At 61.3% G+C, this 21,506-nt stretch overlaps 1 protein-coding gene across 1 annotated transcript; it reads left to right on the top strand.

Annotated features, from left to right (window-relative positions):
- Positions 1–6,247: 6,247 nt before the first annotated feature.
- Positions 6,248–9,670, top strand: LOC139358348 (uncharacterized). The gene is made up of 5 exons (XM_071078898.1): positions 6,248–6,309; positions 6,769–6,964; positions 7,058–7,274; positions 7,430–7,906; positions 8,519–9,670. The coding sequence occupies exons 1-5, from the start codon at positions 6,248–6,250 to the stop codon at positions 9,538–9,540; spliced, it is 1,974 nt and encodes a 657-aa protein (XP_070934999.1). The 3' UTR covers positions 9,541–9,670.
- The last annotated feature ends 11,836 nt before the right edge of the window (positions 9,671–21,506 follow it).

Raw genomic sequence — 21,506 nt, 5'->3', positions numbered from 1 at the left:
TGCACATTTGTTTGGTTCCGTGTGCACCTGTGTACCCTGAGGTTGGGCAGGAGGCGGCCTCCCAGGCACGATGCGGGAGGATGGTGAGGTCCTGTTCCTTTCGCAGTGTTGTGGGACATGCCGGGTGCCCACGGGCACTTCACACACAGCTCTGCTCTGTGGGGCACACAGGTATGCACAGCCTCCTGGGAGCTCCGCAGGACACCTCATGCTTGTGTGAGCTGCGTGCTGGGGTGTGGGGCAGGCAGAGGGGACGGTGGCAGAGCACTGCAGGCCACGTCTCCTGCTGGGAGCTTGGACGAGTCCACGGGGACCTCTTAAAGGCTCTGAGAAGTCCTGCAGGCTGGACGCACTCTCCATCTGATGGACACAGAAGCCACTGTCGACATCACTCTTAGGAGTGCCCTCGGGCCCCTGATGTGCCTCAGTGAAAGGCCAGGCAGGGAGGAGCTGCCCATCGGTAGGAGCCTGGACACTCCCTGGGCACTTTCCGTCTCCGTGGAGCTGCCCACTCTGTGCATTTCCTGTAAGTGGAATCCTGCAGCCTGCGGTCTCCGTGTCTGCTTCTCTCACTCAGGCCCTTCCGTGTTGCCGCATGTGAGCAGTGCTGAGCAGAGCTCCAGATGCTTTAGTGAGGCCTTGGCAGAGGGGGGTCAGGGCCAGCCTAGAGACCACAGTCTGCAGCCCCACCCTGCGCTCCCTGTCCCTGGACAGGTCCCGCCCGCCCAGCCCTGCCTGACTGTGGATCCAGCACCGCCTGCCTGTGGATCCAGCCCCCAATGGCCAGACAGGCCAGCAGAGGGGCCAGTCCTTGGGCACAGCCCCTGGAGGCTGGGCAGCGGCATCCTCCAGTTGCCCGGACTCCCCTGAGAGCTGCACTGAGCCCCCTTCCACGTCTGCCCCTTCATTCTGGCCAATGTCTCCCCATAGCAGTCTTCCCTGGCCCGGAGCAGCCCTGCACAGCTCTCGGGGGCACAGTGATGGTGCCTGCTGGACAGGAGCTGGCCAGGAATTGCAGAGCACAGGGAGCAGGGGCCTCCGGAGGCCGTGCGGAGGCCCCTCCTCCACGCCAGCGACAGGGAGTCTCCCAGGGGAGCTCTGCTCGCCCCCCGCCCCACCACCGATGCTCGTCTGGCTGGGAGGGTCTCCCGGAAAGATGTGTGAGGGACAGGCGAGGTCATGAGTCTCCCGTGGCTGCTGTAACGAAAGCCACAGTTTATTGTCTTGCAGCTCCGAAAGGGAAAGAAATCTAAAGTCCAGGTGTTGGCAGGGCTGGCTGCTGGAGGCCCTGGGGAGAATTCGGGTACTGCTCCCTCCGGGACCTGGAGGCTCCTGTGCCCCTTCACCCGTGGCCCCTCCTCCACCTTAAATCCAGCTGTGCTGTGCCTTCCAGGCTCCCCCTGACTCTGACCCTCCCACCCCCTCTCCTAAGGACCCTGTGAGGACACTGGGCCCACACACAGCATCCGGCTCCGTCCCTCCTGCAGAGTCCCTGCTGCCACATAAGGTGGTATGGCCACGGATTCTTGGACATCCTTAGGGGTAGTGGGCATTCCTCTGTCCCCACACAGGGAATATGCCAGCAGCAGACGGGCTTGGGCAGTGCTAATGCTGAGGCCTCTGACAGCTCTCCCTGGCAAACCTGTGACTGGCCCTGGGACGGTGTCTTTGGCCAGAAGGGCAGCCACCCCCCACCCTTCCTCTCTCCCAAGTGTGGCTGGGGCATCAGGAGAGGCAAGGTCAGACCTCAGCAGCAGCTGCCCCTCCTCGGTGGGCAGCCCGAGGGGGCCCAAGCTCACGGTCTGGGTGGCCCTGTGTCCCAGAGCAGAGGTCACTGAGAGAGGGTTGGGGCTGGACTCTGAACTGGTTTTTTTTTTTTTTTTTTTTTAAAAAAAACAGGTGAAATGCACGTGACATAAAATGACCACTTTAACGAGTGTGGTTCAGTGGCATTTAGTGCATTTGCCACACTGTGCAGCCACCACCTCTGTCTACTCCCCAGACACTTTTGTCACCCCCTGAGGAGCTCTGGAGCCCATTAGGCAGTCACTCCTATTCCTCTCCCCACCCCCGCACCGCGGAATCTGCTTTCTGTCTCCATGGAGCTGCCGCTCTGTGCATCTCCTATCAGCGGAATTGTGCAACCGGCGGTCTCTGAATCTGCTTCTCCCGCCGAGCAGGGTTTTCAGGCACTTCATGTTACCGCCCGTGTCCCCACATCATCCCTTTTTAGGGCTGAATGCTATTCCCCTGCATGGATATGCCGCACTTCATTTATTTATTCATTTATTTAGAGACAGAGTCTCACTCTGTTACCCAGGCTGCAGTGCAATGGCATGATCTCAGCTCACTGCAACCTCTGCCTCCCGGGTTCAAGCAATTCTCCTGCCTCAGCCTCCCGAGTAGCTGGTACTACAGGCACTCATCACCACACCTGGCTAAGTTTTATATTTTTAGTGGAGACGGGGTTTCACCATGTTGGCCAGGCTGGTCTTGAACTCCTGACCTCAGGTGATCCGCCCGCCTCGGCCTCCTAAAATGCTGGGATGACAGGCCATGCTTTCTTTATCTATCATCAGCTGACAGGCCTGTGGCTACTGCCACCTTTTGTCTGCTGTGAATAGTGCCACTGGGAAGACTCCTGTGTGCCTATTTGTTTGAATATTTCTTTTTATTTTGGGGAGCATGTGTTGTAATAGTCAGGTGTTGCATTGCTATAAAGATAAATCTGAAGCTGAGTAATTCATGAGAAGAGGTTTAGTTGGCTTGCAGTTCTGCAGGCTGTATAGGAAGCATGGTGCTGGCATCTGCTGGGCTTCTGGTCAGCCCTCAGGAAGCTTACAGTCATGGCAGAAGGTGAAAGAGGAGCAGGCTTGTTGCATGGCCAGAGCCGGAACAAAAGACAGAGAATTGTGGGGGAGGTACAACACACTTTTCAACAACAAGATCTCGTGAGAACTCACTGTGGTGAGTGGGTGCACGGCACCCAGCCATGAGGGATCCGCCCCCAGGACCCAAACACACCAGGCTCCACCTCCAGCACTGGGGCTCACATCTAAACATGAGCTTTGGAGGGGACGTGCAAGCTCTGTCATAGGCCCAGGAGTGGAATTGCTGGGGTTGATGACTTCATTTTTCGAGGGACTGCCAGACTGTTTCCACAGTGGCTTCCCTGCATAAGGTGGTCAGGGGTGGGTGAAGGGGCCCCATGTGTGGCTGGGCAGCAGTGACAGGGCTTGGTCAGGAGCCAACACCCTGCTCCCTGCAGTGAACAAGAAGTGCACAGCCTGAGAAAGCCCTAAGTGTTCACGGCCACCCTGTACCTACACAGCTGTGGAGTCAGCTCCAGGGAAGTGGCCTGCTCAGCCTCAGTCTCTGCGGGAGCCCAGTGTTCGTGGATTTCCAAAAAGAGGGGTGCCAGGTGCACGTTCGACTCACCGAGTGGGCCGCTGGTCCAGGCACAGTGGTGGGCCTCTGCTGGGACGTAAGATACCGTGGAAAATACTAGCTTCGAGAAACCCGCCCCACGGAGCACCTTGGCTGCAGGCGGCTTCGTCCGGCCGTGCTGGGTGACTAGGGACAGCTCATGCGTGGGGCAGCTGCGGCTGGAATCGTGTGGACAAAGTGGGAACAGCCCTCATCACAGCCACTGCCGAGTGGGACCATGGCTGCCACCGCCTCTGGGGTTGGGCATCCTGGCAGGTGTCCCCGCCCTCTGGGGCCTGACCCTCCAAAGGCACTGGCCCTGCCGTGCACCTCCCCCACTGAATAAGCCCTCAGCCTCGCCCCACTCACAAAGCTGAACACAAATGAATGCGGCTTCAGCGAGAGTCCCCCATCCTGCCCGCTGCCCAGCTGTCCGACTGTCCAGAGATCCATAGACTGATGGATCAGTTGATTGACTGAGTCATTCATTCATTCACTTGGTCCTCTGCGCTCATGTCCAAAGGCTGAAGGAAGGTGAGGAGGCAGCCCTGCCCAGGGCTCTCCCTGAGCTCCCCCTTCCTCATCACCCCAAGCAGGTGCTGTGGCTCCCCTTCCCAGTTGAGGAAGCTGAGGTCAGAGAGATGAGAAACCTGCCCTCATTCACATCCAGGCCCAGGCTCGGAAGGGCCTCCCCCTCCACCGGGGCACAGTGATGCTGGGCACTGACACCGGCGAGGCGCCCCAGGGCCGCCTCCTCCAGCCCGTCCTGCTGGTGCAGGAATGCCAAGGAGTTGTGGGCGGCGGGGCCCTCCCCTGGACGAGGGTCCATCTCAGGTTGTCTGCCCCGTCGGTTAAGGGTCCCCCTCTCCCTGGCAGCCAGGGCCTGCTCACAGGTGCTCCTGGGACCCTCACCTTGACTGTGTGAATCTCTGCCCACAATAGAGACCCTGAACCCACGGCTGTGGCGGGTGCAGGGGAGGAGGATGTCCCTGCCGGGGCGTGTCTGCCACACTCTGAGCATAGACATCCCAAGGGGGTTGGGACGCCGCCCGGCCCTGGGGGATAAGGGGCCACTTGGGACACTCAGCGGTGACCCAGGGTGAGGCTGGAATCCAGGATCAGGTGGGTCCCTCCCAGCAATGCAGCCCCCTCCACAGACCGGATGGTGTGGCTCTGTAGGAAGCGCTGTGGCGTGGGGCTCCATGACCACCCTTGGCTTCTGGGACACCGCTGCTCTCCTGCGCCCGCCCTCCGCTCAAATTGTGTGGTGAACTCCCCTCGTGTGCGAGGTGCCCTGTGGCCAGAGTCTGCATGTGCCTCCACTTACCCAAATCCCAGGGGCCTCTCGCTGGGAGCTGCCCCCGCCCAGCCAACCCCAGGACCCTCTGGGCTGTGCCGCAGCCTCTGTGTGGGGGAGCCTTTCTCCCGTTCGCTCTGGCACCATCCAGGCCACAGTCTCTGTGCTCCCCACTCTCCAGCCTGGCTCCCCTCTGGATGCACTTAAGAGTCCTGGGGCTGGGGCAGGTTCAGATCTGGGACGGACAGGGATGTAGGGGCAGGAAGATAGGCTCTGGGTCTTTGCATGCTGGGCAACTGGATTTTCCTCCTGAGTCTCAGTTTCATCACCTGCAAAATTGTCTCAGAAGGCGCCCTGGTGACAGGCCGTCCCCCTCCCAGGGGATGCACCCTGTTTCCCCAGGGCCCAGACCATCTGACATCCCCCTTGCTCTTGTGACCACATCTGCTCCAACAGTGGATCTTTCGGGAAAACTTTCAAGGCACAGCCAGGACTGGGCAGCCCTCCCCAGGGCACCATGGCTGGGCAGGGCCTCCTGATGCTCCAACCTCTGCCCTCCACCCTCACCCTCAGCAAAGCAGCCACAGGGGCCCTGCCACAGACGTGCCAGACTGTCCAGGCCTGTGCCCCTCAGCAGGACACCTGCAGCCCTGGCACTGGTGTACAAGGCCTGGCGTGGTCTGACCCTGTCCGCAGCTCAGCCCCAGGCCACCCATCCACCGCCACTGCCCCGGCAGCAGCCATGCTGGCCTCCTGTTTCCAGCGGCTCTGCCCGCTGGACACACCAGGCCCCCCTTCCCGCCTCCGGGCCTCTGTCTCCCTGTGCACACTCCCCAGGATGCTCTTCCGGGACCCTTCCCCGCTGCCCCTCCAATATCACTGGGGGACCTGTTCATTCACCCCCACTCAGGCCTTCCCTGACCTCTGACCTGCAAGGCCGCCCCAGGCCCTGCTCGCTGCTCCCCAGTTGCTCCTTCCGGCCCCCGTGCCCAGGGCTGGGCCTGTCTCCACATTCCCTGGGCTGTGCATTTTCTCTCCCCCCTGCTGACTGATACAGCCCCAGCTACATGAGCCTTCTGAAGCTGACACAAATCAAAGCTGCACTGAGTAAAACATCCAGGTCTGCAGGGCACCAGCCCCGTTTCTGAGAGCTTGGCAGCCACTCGTGGCCAGCGGGAGCCGCGTGGGATGGGGCAGGGCATTCGCTGTCATGGCGCGTTCCACTGGATGGGGCATCATGGTCAGCCTGGTGAGGGGGGGGTAAGCCTGCTCGTCCCCTGCTTGGGTCCTTGCTCGGGCGTCTCAGCCGGGTGAGGGCTGTGGTGGCCTTGTTGTCGGGGTTTACTGCTTGCTCCTTCATTCATTCACGCCTTAAACCGCCTGTGGACACCAAGGGGAAAGTCTCAGGGGCCCAGGCCTCTCTCCCCTCTCTTCCCCTTCTGCCCCCTCTACCCCATCTCCCCCTTCTCTCCCCTCTCCCCTCCCTCCTGTCTCTCCCACCCACTGCGGTCTCCCTTTCAAACCATGGTGGAGTGGGCCTCGGGCAGCATGGCCCTGGGCCTTGGCAAGGGCAGCTCTGGGACAAGGTGGGGACCAGATTGGCCGTAACACACCCAGCTCCAATCGATGCTGGGTGTGGGACCTTGGGCTAGTGAGCACCCACCCCAAGCCCCAGTTCCTTCTTGGTAAAGTGGGGACAGCAAAATGCCCTCCTCTTATGGGTGCCTTGAGCTCAGCATAGTCCCCGCATAGCCACTGCAGAAGCTTCTGGAACACCAGGCAGCCTAAGTGCTGTGTGCCGGCTGTTACTGTGAGGCTGGTGCTGTGGGTAAACGAAGGAACTGCTCTGTCTTCTGACTCTGTCCTATGGACCCTAAGGACCGTCGGGGTCTGGCCACCCACACCAGCCCTTCTACTGGGAAGAGATGGCCCTGTGCCCATGCCCTGCTCCTTGGGTGTGGGGCTGCTGTGAGGAGGGTGATTTATGGCCACGTCCGCTGCACACCCTCTCTCTCACCACCACGGAGCACCCGAATCCTTTACAGAGCCTCCTGCACAGGCTACAGACTGCTCCCCACCTCCCCCGCTGTGGCTGTCTATAACCCTGACCCCAGCTGCAGGCCTGGCCTGCCCCCCTCAACTCTGCCTGGAGATGGCAGGCCGGAGGAAGTGGGGTGCAGGGGAGGGGCCTTGCAGGGGGAGTTCGGACACCGCCCCTCACACCACGCACTCCGGCTGCCAGTGGGAAGCTATTTAGTTTCCAGAAAAGTGCTTGGACCTGGTAGAAGCTTAAAACCTCCTGGCCTCCTTTATGGTGAGATGTGGGGTCTTTAGTGGGGTGTGCAGGGCCGGGAGCAGGGCCTGTCATCACCCAAGAAGCCTCTGGACTGGGCAGGTGCAGGGAGCGCCGCTCTGTCCCTCGCTGTCGCTGGCCGGAGGACACCAGAGTGGGCGTTGGTGTGTGTGGCGAGTGTGGCTGGGGCTCTGGCTTCTCCCCATGACTCTGCAGAGCTGGCCTTGGGATATGGGGAAGGGGCCATGAGCCCAGGAGGTAAACCTGGAGGAGAGACCCACCTCAGCTCCTGTGGGCCAGCCTGGAGGGTATGTAGGTTCCTCACAGGGTCCCCTGGGATTAGATGCAGCTGAACCTGTTCTAAGCGGCATGGGATCCCCGGCCCTGTGTCCCTGACTGGCTGGAACCGCAAGGGGATGCCTTCCTAAGTCGGGGAGGTATTGGGGACATTAATGAGGTGGCTTCTGAACAGGAGGATCTATGCTCTGGACAGGACTTGCAAATAGCAAAGCTCATTGTCCCCACCACACGGGCCTGCACCTGCCTCCAACAGGCGGGTCCCCCGACCACTGTGGTCCACTGTCCTTCCGTGTCCCGGTCCCTGGTCCTGTGGGGCCCTGGAGAGATGGGACGACCAGCCAGCATCACACAGCCTGTGAGGACAGTCTGCCAGTTCCGGCCTCTGGTCTCTGAGTCTAGGCCCTGCAAGGACAGATCCCCGTCAGGCCCCGTCCCAGGCCCTCGTCTGTTACATAATTCAGGCGTGAAATCCCGGAAGGGGGAGCTCCTGAGCCCGACCAGCACCGGGGAGTGGGGTCTCCCCATCACACACCCTTGGTGGCAGGGCCCGGCTGGGGGCGGCAAGCAGGTTGGCCTCGCCTCCGTCCAAGGTGACTGGCATTTGTCATGACTTGGGTTAGCTTAAGAGTCTCCGGAAACCCAGGTGGCTCCATCACCACCTGATCCTGGCCCCGATTCTAGGCGAAAGGGCAGAGCTGACGGGACTGTGGAGGGGGCCACCCCCTCCTGGATGGCCTGGGTGGTGGGCTCAGCCCACTGGAGGCTCAAAACCGTGAAGGAGGCTGTAGCCTCCTGCCCTCCCAACCCCCGGCCCTGCACCCTGGGAGATGCCCGGGTCTCCCCAGGGCACCATAGGAGCCGGCTGGCATGGTATGGAGGCTGCTGCCCGGCTACTGAGGAGGCGCCTCTGTACTGGCTGGGCTAAAAATAGCGGGGGGATCTCGGGCAGGGACAGCCGGTGGGAGGCCTGTCAGGGAGGGGCCGGGAGGGGCAGAACAGCAGCCTGGGCCCAGGACCCGCCGTCAATGGCGTGGGTGCTCCCACCCTGTTCCCGGTGGCCGGGCCAGCCGCGGCCCAGCTGACAGGCTATTTTTTCCCGTGCTTGACTAAATATGGTCAGGGAGCGCAGCCCGAGGGGGCCACTTGGCCAGGGCCGCGTGTTTGGGATGCTTGGCCGGGTATATAAGAACTGCAAAGGTGAGGCCGGCTCCTGACCCGACGGGGGCCCCCATGCCCGCTCTGGCCTCTCAGGTCAGGCCCTCCCCTCCCCTCCCCTCCCCCGCCCCTGTGTCTACGCGAGCCGGCTGTGTGCCTGCGAGAGCGTGCACACCCGCGGGACCTTCCCTTTTGTTCCACCCTGACCTCTACCTTCTCTACCTTGTGCTGTCCCCGCTGGGGTGCAGGGGCTCCCTGCGGAGGAGGCCAGGACTCAAGGTGTGCAGCTCGGCCGCCTCTCCCTAACTCTGCACCAGCGCCTCCTCTCTCTCTCTCTCTCTCTCTCTCTCTCTCTCTCTCTCTCTCTCTCTTTCTCTCTCTCAAGATCTCCCTCCCGCTAAGTCTGCTCTGCTGCAGGAGGGCTGGGGGAAGGGCAGGGGTGTGGAGAGGGGGTGCCTGGTGTCTTCTTTCTCTCTCGGCCCCCCCACCCCCAAGTGCGGACGCATCGAGCTCCGGCCCCCACCCCTGCATTCGGGATTGGCTCCCGGAGGAGGTGGCTGGTGCTGCCGCCGCTGCAGCATCTCCTAGGGAGCCGCGACCCTGCGCCGGCCGCCGCTGCCGCTGTCACCAGCCCGGCCCCAGGGGTGCCCTGGGCTCCGCGGTGAGTCCTGCTCAGCCCATCACCACCGCTGGGCCGCCGGGACGGCCCCTGAAAACTTGCCGGGCACCGCGGTGGGGGTGTGCCTGCCGGCGCGGTGGGTGCTGCGGGTGCCGGCGCCGTGTGGGTGCCAGCGCCGTGCGGCTCCGGCGGGGGTGCCGTGGAGTTTTCTCTTGGCTCGCGGCAGCATCCACATTTGGAAAACTGCAGAGCCAGCAGCCGGCAGGGCCGGGAGGGCGCGTCCAGCTGGGAGGCAGGAACTTTGACTTGCGGGCATTTTGCAAGAAAGCAGCCACCCCCCACGCGGGCAGCGGATGGCACGGGGGCTTCGGGGCTGGGTGGGGGGCGCGATTCACCTGCCGCTTTGCAACAAAGCCCCGGCAGCCGGGCATGGGGCTAAACTTACCTTGAACTTGCGGTACCCCCCACTGAGGTGCTGGTGGGGGGCGGGGATTCCCGAGCTGAGCGGCGGGCGAGGCTGCCCCTGGTCGGACTCGGCACTTCTGCAGCTCGCCCAGCCACGTCAGGGTCAGGAGGCGTTTACAGGGGCAGGGCGCGGGGGGAGGGGGGCACACGTGGGCGGAGACTAGGGGGGCTTTGGGGAGAGCAGCCCTGGTGGTCTGCGTCTGTGCGGGTCCCTGCTGAGGAGCTTGACTTCCGCGTGGCCTCCCGCGGGGCTGATGCTGGGGGCCGGGTGGCATTCACCTCTGAAGAGCCCCGGGACGAGGCCCCGGGCACCAGGAGCCAGCTCGGTTCACGGTGGGGTCTGCCTGGAGGTGGCTGGGTGCTCTTTTTCTATCCAGATGGGAAACTTTTTGAAAAGTGACTACAATTCATTTGTGGGTGGGCAGAAGTCCTTGGGCTCTGGCTGGGTCTGGGGTGACTCTCCTGCCCTTTGGGACTCCCAACTTTCCCCTTGACCCCCAGACCCCATCCAAATGAATGCCTCAGCGGTGGGGAGGGCTTGAGCCAGGCTGCAGGAGTGTCCCAGGCTCTGAGGGCTCGTGTGCCAGGGAGCCGGGGACGTTGAGGAGGCCTCTTCCCTGGACTCCGAGCCCAGTTATTGCGGAGGCCTTGGGAGGGCACAGATGAGCGGTGGAACCCGGGTGCCCCCAAAGTTGAAGCTCAGGCTGCCCTTTTTGTATCCTTGGCTATGTGAAAATGATAAATCACAGCAGCTACATGGAAATGGGACATCAGCTTCTGCTTCTTTCTGCCATTTGCTCTTTCCTCTGTAGAGGGGATGCCAGAGCCTTAAGCACAACCCCCATCCCCCACCCCCACGTGAAACTCCAACCCAGCCATGCCTGGCTGCAGACCCACAGCCACACAGCCACAGCATGCTCAGTGGCCTCTGCACACTGCAGGCTCTGCGGAGACGTTGCCCTGCCCTGGGTGGTAGAAGAGAACCAATTTGCTCAGGGCTGTCCCCTAGCAGGGACGGGCTGCCTGGAGGAGCAACAGTCATGCTGGACCTCTCTTCCTGACCAGGACAATGGGAGGTCCTTTCATGTCCCGGAGCTGCTGTCCCAACCCACGCCAGGGTCAGTGCCAGGACAGGGGCCAGGGCCCAGCTGGGCCCTGCCACTCAGCAAGTTCCCTGTGTCTGCGCCGGCCTGCACCCCCCACTGGCGCCTCCCTGGCCCCCATCCCCACCAGGCACCTGCAAAGCCTTCTTTCCACCTCTCACCACCTCATGTGCCAGGCTCACCCTGGGACACTGTGAGGCCTGGAAACCCTGCAGGCCTCTTCTTCCTCCTCCTCCTCCTCCTCTTCCTTTTCCTCCTCCTCTCCCTGCTCCCAGCAGGTTAGGGATGGCTTTCCTTCCTGCTGGTGAGGGCCTAACCTTGAGGTCCCATTGGTCTCCTTCAGGTTCTTCCTCCACATTTTTCAGACTCTGGCTTCACAGCTGGTCATAGAAGTTGGCAGGGAAGGAGGGAGCCTCTGCTTCCCACTCAGAGACATTTTTAAACGCAATGAAAAACATATCGATACAATTAAGTATTCCAAAGTGCTTAGTTTGCCACTTGCTAAGTTTACTTAAACCCTCTTTAACAGGCTCATTAGGAGCTGGTGAGCACCGGGAAATTCATTAACAGGAAGGCGGCCCCCCGCATTTGACTGTAAATTGGTATTGATCAGGGGCTGGTAGGGGCTGGTGGAGGCTGGGCGGCCGGCCACAAAGAGCCAGGTGTGGGACCAGCCTCCCGGGGGTGCCACAGCAGTGGTGCTGGGCAGGTGACGGTAGCTGCTGACCCCCGGTGCCCGTGTGAGCTGCTGGCTCTGCGCAGCTGCCGCTTCAGGTGGGCCGCACTGCGCGGCGGTTTGGGGTGGTGACGCTGCGAGGCGGGGGCAGGGGAGAGGGTGAAGAAGAGCAAGAGAAGGAGGGAGAGAACCGGGGGAGAGACGCTCCCTCGCCCACTGGGCGCCTGCTGAGGCCAGGCTGAGGCACCTAGGGAGTTGCACCCCTAGTGGACGGCCTCTCAGGAGATCCCAGCCACTCTCTGGGAACCTGGAATCCTCCAAGCATCGTCTTTCTCGCTCACATCTTCAGAGAGAGGTACTGAGCCCTCTCTCAGGGACACAGCATCCCAGGAGGCAGTCTTCACCAGGGACCTGCCCAGGAAACCGCCAGCTGCCCAGGTAAGGCCCCAGGGCACCTCTCGGGTCTCTGGTTTGTAGTCCCTCGTCTGGCCTTGGGAGCAAGGAGTTGTCCAGCTCCCAGAGAAAGAGGAGGCTGGTCCTGTGAGTGGGGTGCTGGGCGGGGTGCCCCCTCTCTGGGCCTGGCTGGGACAAGGGGGCCCAAGGGGACAGGAAAGTGCTGGCTTTGAAAGTTTGGGACATGGATGGTGCCTCCCTGCTGTGGGGTGAGGGTGGAGGGGCAGCCTGTTTCTTCCATGGATGCAAAACCGAGCTACTGCTGGGGCCAGGGACAGGCGCTCGAGACTTTCTGGGGCTCACTGTCCACTTCTGCCTTTCTGGATCGTGCGAGTGTGTGAGACAGACAGAGAGAGAGATGGATTCAGGGATGGAGGGGCGCCGAGGTCAGAAGGGAGCAGGAAGCCCTGGGCCCCTGGGGGTGGCTGGACACCAGGCAGCAGTGGCAGGAAGGCTGTCCTGCTCACAGAGAGGGCGCCAGCAGTGGATGCCAGGGAAGAAGTTCCACTGCCTCTGAGCTGCCTTCTCTACATCGCAGTGGGGTCAGCTTCTACCCGGGCGGTGTCCCTAGGTCTTGGAACTACATACTGACTGCCTGCTTGGGAAACATACTTCTTTATATGCCCATATGGACCTGCTAAGCTATGGAATGTAAAGAAGTATGTATCTCAGGCCGGGAACTCTCTCGCCGCACTGAGGGGCACTCCACGCCACGGGGGCCGCTGGGGCCGACAGCCAGCCAGGCGGCTGTGGCGGGGGTGAGCCCGGGGCGGCAGGCTGCCTGGGCGTTGGTGGACGGTCATGTCCCCGCCAGCATTGTTCTGTCACTTTGCCTATGTCAGCAGGTGGAAGTGCTCACCAGACATTAAATATTCAGCTTGCTGACTGCGGCAGAGGGGAGGCGGCCTCCAGCAGGCATGGGGTCCGACGCGGGGCTGGTGAGGGCTGGGGGGTCGGGGCCTTGGCTGGAGAGCACAGAGTGATGGTGGCGGCTCTGGGGGCTCCACTGATGGCCGCCCTGGAAGAGGCCATCGGCCAGCAGAAAGGGCCGCTTGTGGCCAGGGCAGAAACTGCTTAGAGGCACAAGACAAGAGCAAGTTTGAAAAGGGGCAGGTGGCTGGATGCAGGAAGGAGGGAGGGGCTGGGCAGCACGTGGGAGAGGCTGTGGAGGGAAGCCATCTCTTGTGCCTGGGTCCAGCCCTCCCGGTCGCAGGGCAAGGCAGAGGAACTCGGAGGCATGTAGCCTCCAAGGAGGGCACAGCCTGCACGAGGAGATGCTGGGGACGCGGGCAGGGTCAGGGCTACCGCTGCCCTTAGGCCCCACTCCTCTGCTGAGGGCACCTGGACAGGGTCAGAGGAGCTGAGTCTGTGTAGCTCTGAACCCATAGCCCATCCCAGGGGCCTGGGAGCCATTTGATTTTGCCAAATGTCTCCGGCTCATGCCGCCCCCGCCTGTACCCCCGCCAAAGCCCCGGTTCAGCTCTCTGTTCCGCCGAATCCAAGCTGAGGCATGTTTTGCTGTGAATGCAGGTGAGGCTTTGGCAGAAAGCGGTGTGTGGCCCAGGGCACCTCGCACCGCCCGTCGGGGGCCTGAGAGCCACCTGCTCTGCCGCCATCCCAGTCCCGACCCGAGAAAGGACTGGGAGGATGTCCTGGGGCCCAGGGGATGAGGACAGGTCAGGATCCGTCCGTGAAACCCTTTTCCCCCCAGTGCTGGTCCTTCAAGGAGAGGATGGGTAGCGGGTTCCCATCCTCTCCTTGGTAGCGGGGTCGTAGGCAGGGGCTGGGCCACTGTGTGAGGGGCGTTTGCCTGGCTTCGTTTCTGAGTCTCAGATTGGAGGCGTTTGCCACCTGGGATGAGGCCAGGTCCCTGCCTGGGCACCCCCACCCCCCCACAGGCCTCAGGATTAATTTCCGGAGTGTATGTCCTCCTGCCTTGGCACTGCTCCGGCCACAGCAGGTGCCCCTGCGCCCTATCTCCCGCACCCTGGCCTCCGGCAGGAATGGGGTGGGAAGGGACAGGCAGTCAGCCCCCTCCTGCAGCAGCTCGAGGCCTTGGGTCTGGGGGCAGCCAGATCACCTGAGCAGCTGGGGCCAGCACAGGGAGTGCTGAGTAAAGGGATCAGGCCGTTCTGAGCTTTCAGGAGGCTCCCACCCCTCAGAGAGCCTCCAGGTGATTGGAGGGGAGGGCCTGGCAGTCAGGGCTCCTGGCCTTCAAGTCTTCCTTCTGGAAGCTTCGTTCTCCCAGCCTCGGCCCCATCTGGTGTAGCAACAAGGGAGCGGGTGTTGACCTTGGGCACAGCCTCCTCTCAGCCTCTGGACCCAGAGGGTCAGTGCCCAGCATCCGCTGACGTCATCTCTTCCCTGCCTGCTTCCAGCTCCGGCCACAGGGAGGGAAGTAGCCGGGTGTGTGGCCACCGAGGTTGCCGGTGGCCACAGACACACCGTTCTCTTCCCCTAGATGCGGCTGTCGTGCATTAAAGCTTTATTGCAGGATGTGGTGTTTAAATAAAAGCATTAGTGTTTTGGAATTAGGTTTGACTGAGCAGTAAAACTAGAGAGTTCACAGGGAGAGAGCTGTGGCCTGTTCAGCTGTAAATCACCCCCAGTCTTGGATCCGCTGAATTAAAAATGAGCATCGCACGGGCACCGCCCCTGGCAGCCCGAACCCCGCTCCCCGGCACGTGTGGCCTGACGGTGCTCCCCAGGGATCCTGCTGCTTTCCTAGAGACACTGGGACCCGGGGCTGGAGTCTCCCACGCATGAATCTCCGAAGCTTGGCTCCCGGGCAGCAGCCAGGAAGGGAGCCCCAAACTGGCATGGAGCATGGACATGCTGGCACTTTCGTCCGTGGGGGTCTTTGTGCCTGTCCATTTGAGGGAGGGGAGAGCGGGCAGGGTAGGGGCACGGACCCTCACTGGCATGTCTTGCCCACAGGGACTCTCCTGAGACCACAGGTACGCTGCCATGGGGGCCGGGACTCTCAGAGGGAAAGGAGCCTGGACTGGGCTGAGGGGGCTGGACATGGACGCCCACCCCCTTGGGACTTGCCTGCCAGCTTGGGAATCCAGGTGGGAATCCAGGGGGCCATGAGGAGGCGGACAGTGCCCGTGTCTCTCACTCCCTGGAGCAGGTAGCACCAGGTGTAGGCTCCCGGGTTTCCCAGAACACTCTGGAAACTGCCCCACGGTGATTAGAGGGTGGGCCAGGCTCCTGCTGGTGGAAACAGTCGCTGCAGAGATTGTGGAGCCCATAAATTCAGCGAACCAAATTAGTTACATTTTTCTATCCTACGGCTCAAAAGCTAGCCACGCTCCAGGTGCTGTTTCCACCCGTGAGTGGGACCAGCTCTGGGTCCTGGAGCTTGTGTGAAGGAGAAGGATGGCCTTTGGGAAGGGACAGCCCCGCCACTGCCTGCACGCGTGTGTCGCGATGAGTGGTCTTCCATTTCTGCAGCCAGGTGGCCAAGGACATGGTGGCACCCCCTTCTAAAGAGGGAGTCACCGGTGATTCTGGTACTAGTGCATTCATCAAGTGCGATAAAGCATTTTATTGCACAAGCATTCAAAGCAAGCACAGGGGCTGGTGAGAGCATTTGCGAGAGGTGCGTCGGCACTCTCTGTGAAACTGTCGGGCTCACATGAGAAACATTGCATCGAGGAATAAACTGCTATTAAGCATGATTAGATTGACCCACAGGACAGATATTTTAGCTGCTGCAGCCGGAGTCAATCAAAATGAACATCGCTTGAATTGCAAATTTTACCCCAAAAATGCTCTAAAGTAAAACTGAGGGAACCTGAGTGGCCCGAGCCATCTTCAGGACCAGGGTGTGGCTGAGCAGTGCTGGCCTGGAGGGTTTCCAGGCTGGGATGGCCGGAGGTGGACGGGGCAGTGCGATCGCGTGAGTTGCTGCCACCTTCACATAAAGGGTAACCCGGCAATCTGAGAGGCTTTGTGCTGACTCAGCCCCGCCCTGCACGTCCGATTGCAGAGGCCTCCCGCGCTCTCTGCAGTCCTGCTCCCGCTTTTGATTCCTCTGGGCAGGACACTGACCTCGGGGTGACTGGGCTTGGGCCCCGGCAAGGGAGGCTCTTGGACAGGAGCACAGGGCTTTGTGAGGGGCCCTGGCCTTGCCCACTGTCCTTGACCAACCAGCAGCCTCTGTCCCTGTGAACTGGAGGCATCGCACCCAGGAAGAGGTGGGCATGGCTTTTGGGAAGGGAAGGCACCCGTGACAGCATTAGCAGCTCCCAGAGCCTCGTGCTGTCCGCTCCTTCCTGAGGTCCAAGGCCCAGCTGGCCAGAGCTTGGGGCTGGGAGGGCCCTCTCCGGAGGCCCGGGTGCCCAGGGAGGACTCTGCCTTTGGGGAGGACTCTGCTTTTAGTGTTCAGAGTCCCCAGCCAGCTCTGACCCTGGAAGCCCGTCCTGCTGATGGGGAGGGGCGGTGACTGCAGCAGAGGAGCAGGGCAAGCTGCTGCAGAGCTGCCGCCCAGGACGCTGCAGAGCACCGCAGGCAGCATGCAGGGCTGCGCGTCTCAAGGGCAGGGATCAGAGGGCCACCTCTGACAGCTCCACCGCCGGTCCCTTAGATAGAGGGACACGGGGCTGAGGTTCCCACACAGTGGTCACCGCAAAGGCGCTGTGAGCTCCACCGATTCACCCGGGTTTCAGAGGCACCACTAAGCCTCAGGCCAGGTCTGCTCCCTGCACCAGGCGGGCTGCCCCTGTGGGGTGCAAGTGTGTGATCTGAAGGACAGAGATGCTGGGGGCACACTGGGCCTCTCAGGCCTCCTGTGTCCACCCCAGGGAGAGAACATGGGGGAGAGAGAGAGCTCTGTTTCAGGAGTGCTGGGTGCAGAGGTCACTGGCTGCTCCCTGGCCAGGAGGGGGTCACCCAGAAGCCCTGGCGGTGGGAGGCTGGGGTCCACTCCTCACAGGGTCGACTCCTTGGCTGGGACTGGAGGCAGGTGCGTGTGTGTGTGTGCGCGCGCGTGTGTGTATGTGCGTGTGTGTGTGCGCGTGTGTGTGCTCGTGTGTGTGTGTGTGCGCGCGTGCTTGCATGGGCGTGCATGGAGGGCGATTTCTGGGATGATTGGGACAATGACCCAGAATATTTTTAACAGTGGCAGGAGAGGGGGTAGAAGGCAGCTGTCCCTGGAACCCGTCCCGGGGGGCCCCGTGAGGACGTTTTGAGGTTGAAGGACGCCCAGGACAGTTGCACCGTGTGGCCCTTGTCATCCTGGCAAGCCGATGCCCTCTGTCATGCCCAGATATGGCTCCGGGGCTGCATGTGTCTCCCCAGCTGCCCGCCTGCCCACCACGCCAGTATAAATAGCCCGCGTTCTCAGCTGTCCCGTGGAGAGGCTGAACTCGGATGACTCTGCCCGAGCTCTAGGAGTGCCCCCGACCCCGCCCACCGCCAAAGTGCCTGAGGCCAGCAGCTGTAGCGGGACAGGGGCCGGGTGAGGCTCTGGGCTCTTGGGCTCTGCCTCCGTCTCCCCCTCCTCGCCTGCCCCCTTGGAGGGCATCAAGTCCAGGAGGGACCCAGCTGCCTTCTGTTGTCCCTTCCCCAGGGCGTGGTGGGGCCTTTGCCCATCAAGAGTGAAGAGGGACAAGCATCCCCACCCTAGGAGTGGGTGCAGGGAGCCGCTTGGTTCCTTGGCCTCGGGCTCAGGCCTGCAGCAGGCGAGGCTATGGCTGGGGTCCCTGCTGCCCCTCCCTCGGGTACCTCCTCACCTCTCCCGGCCCTCCTCCCACATCAGCTGTAGCAACACACTCCAGAGGCCTTGCAGCCCCGAGCACCAGCTTGCCAAGCCCCTTCCCTGGGGAGCCTGCTTTCCCTCCGCCCTTAACTCAAGAAGTGACCCTCTAATGGTGGAATTTCAAACACCTCCAAGGCCTGTGGAGCTGATGCCCTTGAGTGCGAGCAGGAAAGGCCCATCCTGTGTTCCTCAGACATGGGGTGCTGCGCCCCGCCTGAGGACAGATGGGGACACTTTTCACAATGTCTCTGCATGCTGGGTGGCCTCACTGAGCCAGAGGGAGGGCAGAGAACACGTCGGCAGAATTGAGAGCCCGACACGCACTTGTACGTGGAGCTGGGTGTCCCCTGGTGTCCCGAGGCCTGCGGTGGCCGCACGGATGCCATCGTCATTTCATCCGTGGCCATCCCTGAGCTCCTGGCTTAGGGATCTGTTTCTGCAGGTGGGTGGGAGCAGTGGGCAGGTGCCTCCCACCCACAGGAGGGGGCTCCAATCAGACTCTGTGCGCCAAGGGGCTTTTCCTTATCCTGGGACACGTGACTGTTCATTTGTCCCCGGGCTGCCAAGCCCTCTCTCTGGACCTCGGGACTCTCTGATCCTGTTCTCAGCCAACAGCCTTCTTCAAATTAAACCAGCTTTTACCCCGGCCCTATCTTTGAGATCATAAGACACAAAAGTCTATCTTGCCATTTTTGCAAAGAACAGCAAAACAATCACGTGTCCGCTCCCGCCCCCGCCTCCCTCCTGCCTGCCCCCTGCTCTGTGGGTCTATTTGAGGCGAAATTTATCTCTGGGAAGGGCCCCATCAATTTGCCTTGCTCTTTTGTTGACAAGTTTATTAAAAACCCGGGCAACTCTGTATTAAACTTTTATCAGTGTTGAGAAATAATATATTTCTTTTTTTGAATAGATAGAAAAGTTATGGATTTGGGCTGAGCGGGTCTTGTTCAGCATTTGGCTGAGTCAGCATTGCTGATGATAAGAAACAAGCGCATTTTGGGGTGCAGGGTTTCCTCTTGCCTTTTAATTAGGGGTCTCTCTGGGGACTGCCCTGTGAGAGCCAGTGTCCCCCACAGAACCCCGAAGGCTCCTGCAGAAACCCCAACAGGGGCTGCCCACACACACCCGGCTAACTGTAATTCTTTGCTATCTATTTTAATATTAACCAAAATCTGGAATTAAAGTTTAATTTAGTGGTGAATCTGAGCGCTAATAGGTAATGGTTTTGCATGGAGAAATATTAGGTTATTGACATTGACATTTTAAAAGCTTCATAGTAAGAAACAAAAAAAAGCACCCAGATGGGAGTTGGCAATGCCCTCCCCTGGTGGGAGGGGACGGGCACCCTGTCCTTCCCCCCGGTGAGTGCCTGGGATTGTGGAGAAGAAGGAGAGGGATTGCTCTTGCCGTCGCCTTGGGTCCCCTGAGTCTCTGTAGGGCTTTGGCGGGGGCAGGGCTGGGCTCTGCAGTCTCTGAGGGCAGCGTCTGTGCTGCGGGTGTGACCTGGGGTTGGTTGTCCTTGAGTGGAAGTCGTTTGGTGCCGCATCTTCACCAAGGACGCTGGTTGTAGTGTCCCCTGTCCTGGGGCGGGAGACACCTTCCCCTGGGGGTCCCGTGTGGTTTCTGCCCAAAGTGGCCGCTGTTCCCTGAGGTCCTGGGCGAGGGCTTGTGGGTGCAGCAGGATGGAGTGTTGCTTTCCACCGCCCTTGAGGGGCAAGTGCCCAGGGACTGCGTGCCAAGCTCAGACCAGGCCGTGGCGTGACCAAGACCCAAGTTGCACAGGGCTGGTGCTCACACACGGCCATTCACACTCCCACATGGAAGACCTGAGGTGCAGAGGGGGCTACGGAAGTCCCCAAGAACCCCTCGCTAGGTGTGTAGTGCTCTGTGCCCGGGGCCCCCTCTGTCCCACCAGAGGTCAACCTGGGGACGGCTGCGGCTGCAGGGGAGGGCCCGGCGGTTCGCTTCAGCTTGCTCCTACTTCCACCTTCCAGGACGGTGGGGCTGCCTCTCTTCTAGGGTCCAACAAAGGGGCTGGGGCCCTACCAAAGGCAGGAGGGGCTTCCAGGATGAGGTGGCAGGCGTGGCTCTGGCCCTCCTGCTCCCCTGTGTCCTCAACCCTCGGGGGTCCCGGGGTGAGGCTGCTGTAGCCGTCGGTTCTCAGTGACACTTCCTACCAGGTCTTTATCCACATCACGATTTGCTCCAATTATAACTAATTGGACACGTACTGCATCTTCGTGGCATCTAATTTTCTATTGATTTTAACAGGGCTGCTGGTGTTTTCAGCAGAGATTGCCCGTCGCTGCTTAAAAATGCTGAGTGTACTTCCCTGTGTGGGACGACTCCATCAGCAGATGTTTTAAAACCTGTTTAATTGTTTGGTTCATAAAATACACTAGCGGTAGGAGCTGCAGCCCTGTTCTCTATAGCACTGGAGTCAAGAGAGAGTCAGAAGGACCCAAAGTGGGTTCTGCAGAGCATCCACGCCCTGGGCTCCATCCCCAGTCCTGCTGTCCCGGCGAACGGTAAAGTCACCAGAAACGCTTGGGCCGCCTCTCTGCCAGGCCTGGGCACCCAGCTAGGGACACAGAGGGGACCAGCCAGGAGCTGCCCCTCCCTTGGCGAGCTTGCCTTTACTCAGGGGACGCAGGGACTCCTCATTCGATGAGGAAACCACAGTGGCAGCTGGCCCCAGAGAAGGCCAGGCAGGGCTGGCCCTCCCCTACCCGGAGGCCCCTGGAGCCCTCGGGGCCCGGGGGTCTGAGGCCCCGGGAGCTAGGGGTGGTCGCTGTGGTGAGGGGCTGCGTGGGTCTTGGCAGGAAGGCAGCCCGTGCCTAGGAGGGCTGGAGGCAGCACAGCTCAGTTTGGGGAAGGTCGGAAAACGTGGGGTGCGGGGGTCTGGGAGGGGTGAGCTCTGTGAAGCACCCGACCTTTGAGCCGTGGGGCCCTTGGGGAGGTTTTGGGGCTTGTGGGATGCTGGTTTCTTGGCCTTTTTAGAGAGAAAAGAAAACAATACTTACAAGGAAGTCGAGGGGCCTCGGGGGCCTCTCCCTTGTCAGCCCTCGCCCCACGCTGGTGAGACCCCAGGGCTCAGAGGGAAGGGGCTAGAGAATCTGCCAGTGAGTGGGAGCTGCTGCCCGAGGGAGCAGAGCAGAACAGGGGGGTGCCCGGGTCCGCAGGGGTCCCCGACTTCCTGCCCGAGGGATGGACCCAGCTCCAGCATGTCCCAAGAACACAAACTGTGCGCCCGTTTCCTTCACACTCGCAAGCAAAGGTGCTGCTCACTCCCTTGGCAAAGAACGACTGGGAACTTCCCTAAGCCAGGCCATGTTGGGGTGAGTGCACCTGGAGGCTGGCTGCCCCCTCACGGGGCAGCATGAAGAGGAGGGGCTGGGCCCTGGGGCAGGGGACGCTGCTGTGAGCCCCCGCATCCTCCTGACGGGCAGTACAGGACTGGTCTTGAGGCGCAGTGGGGTGTATGGGAGAAGACGGTGGCTGTTGGTGCTCAGGGCTGCACCTGGCGCTTGGCTGTTCGGTCGGTGTCTGCTCACAGCTCACGCCCACCACCGTGATGGCTGCAACGCCAAGCTTGACGCCTCATCCAAGGCCGTGGGGCCTCCCCGTGGCAGTTTTGCAGCCTGTCCCGGTGCTCAGCTGCCTTTGGGTGAGATGACCAGTTTGTTTGCTACGTTGATTGGCAAATGCCAGACCTCCCAGCTCCTGATGGGAAAGAATCGTGGCTGGGACTCGAGTCCCCGGCTTGATCTTGTCAAATCTTCCGCTCCATTAGGAATATTGACAGCGGTAAATGGATAAGTGCGTTCCGGCTGCGAGGTCTTCGAGCCGTCCTCACTCCAAGGCCAGGGAGGGGCGGGCTCTGGGAGCCTTGGGGTCTGCCCTGCACCCTCTGTGCTACTGGAGTAAGGAGGAGAGAGGTTTGCAGAGTGTGGCT

This window comes from Macaca nemestrina, chromosome 15, assembly GCF_043159975.1.
Source record: "Macaca nemestrina isolate mMacNem1 chromosome 15, mMacNem.hap1, whole genome shotgun sequence".
Taxonomy (NCBI): Eukaryota; Metazoa; Chordata; class Mammalia; order Primates; family Cercopithecidae; genus Macaca; species Macaca nemestrina.
Note: the sequence above shows the minus strand (reverse complement) of the source record. Positions and strands in the feature narration are given on the sequence as shown.